This window comes from Mustelus asterias, unplaced genomic scaffold (assembly GCF_964213995.1).
Source record: "Mustelus asterias unplaced genomic scaffold, sMusAst1.hap1.1 HAP1_SCAFFOLD_1748, whole genome shotgun sequence".
In the NCBI taxonomy this organism is placed as follows: Eukaryota; Metazoa; Chordata; class Chondrichthyes; order Carcharhiniformes; family Triakidae; genus Mustelus; species Mustelus asterias.
The window spans coordinates 62,762-68,761 of NW_027591693.1; the positions used below are offsets into that span (position 1 = coordinate 62,762).

At 47.2% G+C, this 6,000-nt stretch overlaps 1 protein-coding gene across 3 annotated transcripts in view; it reads right to left on the minus strand.

Annotated features, from left to right (window-relative positions):
- The window catches only part of dnajc8 (DnaJ (Hsp40) homolog, subfamily C, member 8), a 45,321-nt gene extending 41,949 nt beyond the window's left edge, over positions 1-3,372 (minus strand). For all 3 annotated transcript variants that reach the window (XR_013496634.1, XR_013496633.1, XM_078206742.1), the window contains exon 1: positions 3,250-3,372. Coding sequence is in view for 1 of the 3 variants with exons in the window: in XM_078206742.1 (XP_078062868.1) it covers positions 3,250-3,339 (90 nt within the window). In the remaining 2 variants the exon portion in view is untranslated. The remainder of the gene's footprint in view (positions 1-3,249) is intronic.
- Between the last annotated feature and the right edge of the window lie 2,628 nt (positions 3,373-6,000).

Here is a 6,000-nt window from a genome sequence, read left to right on the forward strand (position 1 = left end):
CTCTGCTATTTGTAATTTTTATAAATGACTTGGAGGAGGGGGCTGAAGGGTGGATCAGTAAATTTGCTGATGACACCAAGATTGGTGGAGTAGTGGATGAGGTGGAGGGCTGTTGTAGGCTGCAAAGAGATATAGATAGGATGCAGAGCTGGGCTGAAAAATGGCAAATGGAGTTTAACCCTGACAAATGCGAGGTGATTCATTTTGGTAGGACAAATTTAAATGTGGATTACAGGGTCAAAGGTAGGGTTCTGAAGAATGTGGAGGAACAGAGAGATCTTGGGGTTCATATCCATAGATCTCTGAAGGTTGCCACTCAAGTGGATAGAGCCGTGAAGAAGGCCTATAGTGTGTTGGCGTTCATTAACAGGGGGTTGGAGTTTAAGAGCCGTGTGGTTATGCTGCAACTGTACAGGACCTTGGTGAGACCGCATTTGGAATATTGTGTGCAGTTCTGGTCACCTCACTACAAGAAGGATGTGGAGACACTGGAAAGAGTGCAAAGGAGATTTACCAGGATGCTGCCTGGTTTGGAGGGTAGGTCTTATGAGGAAAGGTTGAGGGAACTTGGGCTTTTCTCTTTGGAGCGGAGGAGGTTGAGAGGAGACTTGATAGAGGTTTATAAGATGATGAGGGGGATAGATAGAGTGAACGTTCAAAGACTCTTTCCTCGGGTGGATGGAGCTATTACAAGGGGGCATAACTATAGGGTTCATGGTGGGAGATATAGGAAGGATGTCCGAGGTAGGTTCTTCACGCAGACAGTGGTTGGGGTGTGGAATGGACTGCCTGCAGGGATAATGGAGTCAGAAACTTTAGGAACATTTAAGAAGCTATTGGATAGGCACATGGAGTACTTCGGGATGATAGGGAGGAAATAGCTTGATCTGGGTTTCACACAATGCTCGGCACAACATCGTGGGCCGAAGGGCCTGTTCTGTGCTGTACTGTTCTATGTTCTATTGTAAGGACTTCACACTACACAGTGCGATCAAGATTCATCTTTCATTCCTGTGTCAGTCATCACTGGACATCATACCCTAAAGTATTTGTTTGACTAAAACAGCATCAAGCTGTGCCTTGAGTCAATAAAAACTGTGCTACTTCTAAACAATGGGATGATACACCATCACTAACATTTCTAAGCTTCTCAAAAAATCTCGTCACAGCAGAATTTGTGACCTACCCAAACTCCAACACGCAGGTGGTTAAAAACTGAATAGGTTTAACTCCGCCACAAATTGGGACATTTGAACAACAGTCTCAAATTCATAAGGATACCATCCGGTTGGAGGAGTGGGTTTACAAATTTATGAAAATAAATAATACTCTAATCAATGTTCACACAGGGGAAACCGCTTCCAACCAGCTTTATGACTAAAACTCCAAATCAACAGAACCCTTCCCATAAAAACAATAATTTGTATTCCTCTGACTAAATTCTGATTGACCCGAAATTTGGGTCTTCCTCTTCAATATCATGTTAGCCTACAAAGAATCAGCAGACCGACTCACTGTAGGTGTCAAATAGTACATAATAAATGGTCAATTTCACAAAGGGACAACTGAACTGCTATTTTTAACTGACAACTGGCCTGTTATTACGAGAACAGATGCATATTGATCCATCAACTGATTAATCCATCTATGAAATCAACAAGGTTTTAATGCAACAATCTGATTGCTGAAGCCTTGATAACATAACTCAACAATAGCATTCTTAGTTTAAGAGTCAGAAAGTTCCAGAGTGAAGCCCTAACGTCAGGAATTGAGTACATAATCTAGTAGATATTTAAAGTCCAGTGCAAAGAGAAGGACACTGTCGAAGGTGCCATCTTTCACTTCAGAAGTTAAACTTAGGCTCTGTCTACCTGTTCGGCTGGAAGGTCCAGTGCACTATTCAAAGAGAAACAAAAGTTTTTGCCTTTGTCCAGGCCACCATCCGACAAGAACAGAGTAATTCGTCATTCATCTTCTTCACAGTTTTCAAATTGACTGCTGTATTTGCCTTCACAAGAATGCAAACTGGTCAAAATAAGTCAGTGATTGTGAAGCCTTAAGGGCATGATGAGAATGTGGTATGGTGTTACACAAGTGCACCTTTTTATTATTGTAGGCGTAGCACGAGGACTGCAAGATATTAAATGCCAAAAGTTCAGTCATTTCAATCAACTGTGTGCTGGTAGGAATCTCGCCTTCTGGTAGAAATCAGAGCTGCCACTTATAATTAAAAAGAAATGGCTGTTTCCCACTCGACAGATGCTGCTATCCCCCCTGAGTATAATCAGCATTTTCTGTTATTTCAGATTTCCAGCATCCACAGTATTTTGCATCTGTCATTTAGAATGTTCACAACAGCTTTCAAATAAATTCTGGAGACTGCAACTAGTCAATTTGCTGTATTTGCTATTTTGTTACTTGCTTAAGTTACAAGTCAGAAGGTGGAGGATTCGAGTCCCACTCCAGGACTTAAATCAACAGCCATACAATTACAACAGTGTAGGAAGACCACATTGTCAGACATTCCTTTCTAAATCATCCATTGATTTAACCCTACTCACACCAGAAAAACTTGCATTAATAGAGCACTTTTCACAGCCACTGCATAACTAATTAAGTACTCTTTTAAAAAGTGTCATAATGTAGGAAACGAGGCAATTTGAACATGGCAAGTTCCCACAAATGACAGATCAGATCATCTGTTTTTGCAATGTTGATTGAGGGAGAAACATTGGTTGGGACACCAGGGACAAACTCCCACGCTCTTCTTCAAAATTGGGGTTGCAGCGGAGATAAAATCATTGACATCCAGGTAAGGCGGCTTGGGTTAGATGTTTGCTCCAGAAACACAGCATCCACTGGCAGTGTGGCACCCCCTCAGGAGTGCACTGGGAAGTGCCAGCTCTGATTTTTGGTGTGGGGTTGTGCTGGAGTGAAATTTGAACCCAGAACCTTGTGTCTCAGGAGTGTTTATCCACTGATCCCCAGCTGCTGCACTGCTTGCCACCTTACAAAAGGCAGGAGATTAGTCCGTCAGGTTGCACTGGTAAGCTGCCAAGGTTTTAAATCCCAGCCATGGGCAAAGGCTGAGGCTTTGCTCTTCCCTCCATTCCCCAATGCAACCTGTAGGCCTCAGGCTGCAGCCGCCTTTTCCTAAAGAGGCTCTTGGCGCCCAGAGCTGGCAGCCGCCCACCCCGCGCTTCCCCCCCTTCCCCCTGTACCCCGCTCTCCCCGGCCGGCTGCCTTTACCTCGGTGAGAAAGAGTTTAAAAGCCTCCTCTCCGCCGGAATCCACCCCAGCGGCTAGGCTGCCTGACGCCGCTCCGCTCTGAGTCGCCATTTTGCTTGCCCCCCTCCCCCCACAGCCCTGGAGCCCCGCCCCCCGCCGCTCCGTACACCACGTGACCCGCGTCTCCTCCTCCTCCTCCTCCGCCGCCGCCGCCGGCCTGCGGGTGGCGCTGTAGCAGCCCCGGGATGATTGACAGCTGTCCAGGGATGGCTCCGCCCAGTCCAGTCCAGCCCAGCCCAGCCCTGCCATGCTGCTGCCTTTATCCAGGGCAAGTCACATCAGCTTCCAACCTCCCCCAGCGAAGAAAATGCATGCAACCCAGTGCAAGTAAATGATCCAATAGCACATCTGCATGAAACAAAATAGTGGGAAGCCTTGTTTCCTACATTATGACACTTTTTTAAAGAGATTTTTTTACTTTTCCAATCAAATCAAATCCAATTCAGAGTCTCAACAAGTTGAGACATTTCAGATCCAGGCTGACAAGACAGGGCGAGCGACCAAACCACCCTGTCCTGGGCCTGATCTACATGAGCCAAGCTGATTGGAGAAGGGGGAGGTTCCTCCTCCAAGACTTGAGCTCATTTGCACCTTAGCCAAAAGGCCGAGATGCCGCTTTAAAAAATTGCTTCATATGAAACATATGAAGCTTCAGTGTAACCTAATGACCTCAACCAAGTGCGGCTGACCATGGGCTGCCGACCATACTACACTTGATCTTAGCCAAAAGGCCGACTTAATTAGTTATGGAGTCCGTGGACCATGTCTACGTTCTGTGTTTTAGGCTGCACACCCTTTTTGGTTTCCTCAAACACCTTTTACTGATGTTTTGTTTGCACTTCAGTCCCACGCTCCTGATATACGGACACCTGGTGTGGAGAGGGGTGGGTCGGGATGCCGACCTCCTTGTGAACCTGCTCCTGGGCCTGGCGAGACGCGCCATCAATAGGTCCAGGCAGCGGGTGATCGACGGGGCCGTCCATCCTGACTGTCTGCCCCTCTACCGCGGCTACATTCGCGGCTAGGTGTTTCTGGAGAGGGAGCATGCGGTGTCCACGGGCGTGGTTGACGCCTTCCGCGACCGCTGGGCACTGCAGGGGCTGGGGTGTATTATCGACCCCGATAATCACCTTTTGGTTTGATGTTTTAAGTTTCCTTTCGACTTTGTTTTTGGTTTGGGCTGTTCCCCCTTTCTTTTGGGGAGCTGCCCCTTTTACTTTGTCCCTAAGTTAATTTGAGTTCGTTTACTTGGTTGGTGTCGAAAGAAATACTTAATTAGTTATACCATTAAATGTGCGGATTAGGTGGATTAGCCATGCTAAATTGACCCTAGTATCAGGGGAATTAGCAGGGTAAGTCATGGGGTTACGGGAATAGGGTTTGGGTGGGATTGTGGTCATTGCAGACTTGATGGGCCGAATGGCCTCCTCCTGCGCAGGAGGGATTCTATGATTCTAAACATAGACATAAACACGGGGCAACGCGGTGGCACAGTGGTTAGCACTACTGCCTCACAGCACCAGGGAGCTGGGTTCAATTCTGGCCTCGGGTGACTGTGTGGAGTTTGCACATTCTCCCTATGTCTGCATGGGTTTCCTCCAGGTGCTCCGGTTTCCTCCCACGCTCCAAAAATGTGCGGGTCAGATGGCTTGGCCATGCTAAAGTGCCCCTTCGTGTCAGGGGAACCAGCTAGGGTAAAATGCATGGGGTTATGGGGATAGGGCCTGGGTGAGATTCTAGCCAGTGCAAACTTGATGGGCCAAATGGCCTCCTCCTGCACTGTAGGATTCTATGATTCTAATCCCTGCAGGGCAGAAGGATGCCATTCAGCCCATCGCAGCCGCACCAACTCTCTGAAAGAGCATCCCATCCTTAGTAATCCCATGAATTTACCATGCCTAACCTGCACATCTTTGGACACCAATGGGCAATTTAGCATGGGCAATCCATCTAACCCGCATATTTTTGGACTGTGGAAGGAAACCAGAGCACCCGAAGGAAACTCATGCACGCATGGGAAGAATGTGAAAACTCCACACAGACAGTTACCCGAGGCGAGAATCGAACCCAGGTGTCCGGCACTGTGAGGCAGCAGTGCTAACCACTGTGCCACCATGCTGCTGACAATTGTTAGTTCTAACCTTTGCAAAGAAAATGCATGAAGCCCAGTGGAAATAAATGACCCATTAGTACATCTGGATGAATAAAAATAGTTGGAAATAAACGACGCCATTAAACAGAATCCTTGCAGTGCAGAAGGAGGCCATTCTGCCCATTGAGTCCACACCAACTCTCTGAAAGAGCATCTTACCCAGGCGCACTGCATCCCATCCTAGTAACCCTATGAATTTACAATGCTTAATCCACCTAACCAACACATCTTAGGACTCCAATGGGCAATTTAGCATGGCCAATCCACCTAACCTGTATATATTTGAACACTAAGAGGCAATTTAGCATGGCCAATTCACCTAACCTACACATCTTTGGGCACTAAGAGGTAATTCAGCATGGCCAATCAGCCTAACCCGCACATCTTTGGACTGTGGGAGGAAACCAGAGCACCCAGAGGAAATCCACACAGACACAGGAAGAACGTGCAAACTCCACACAGTCAGTGACCCAAGGCTGGAATCAAACCCGGGTTCCTGGCTCTGTGAGGCAGCAGTGCTGACCACTGTACCACCCTTTACATCTATCATCTCCATATGA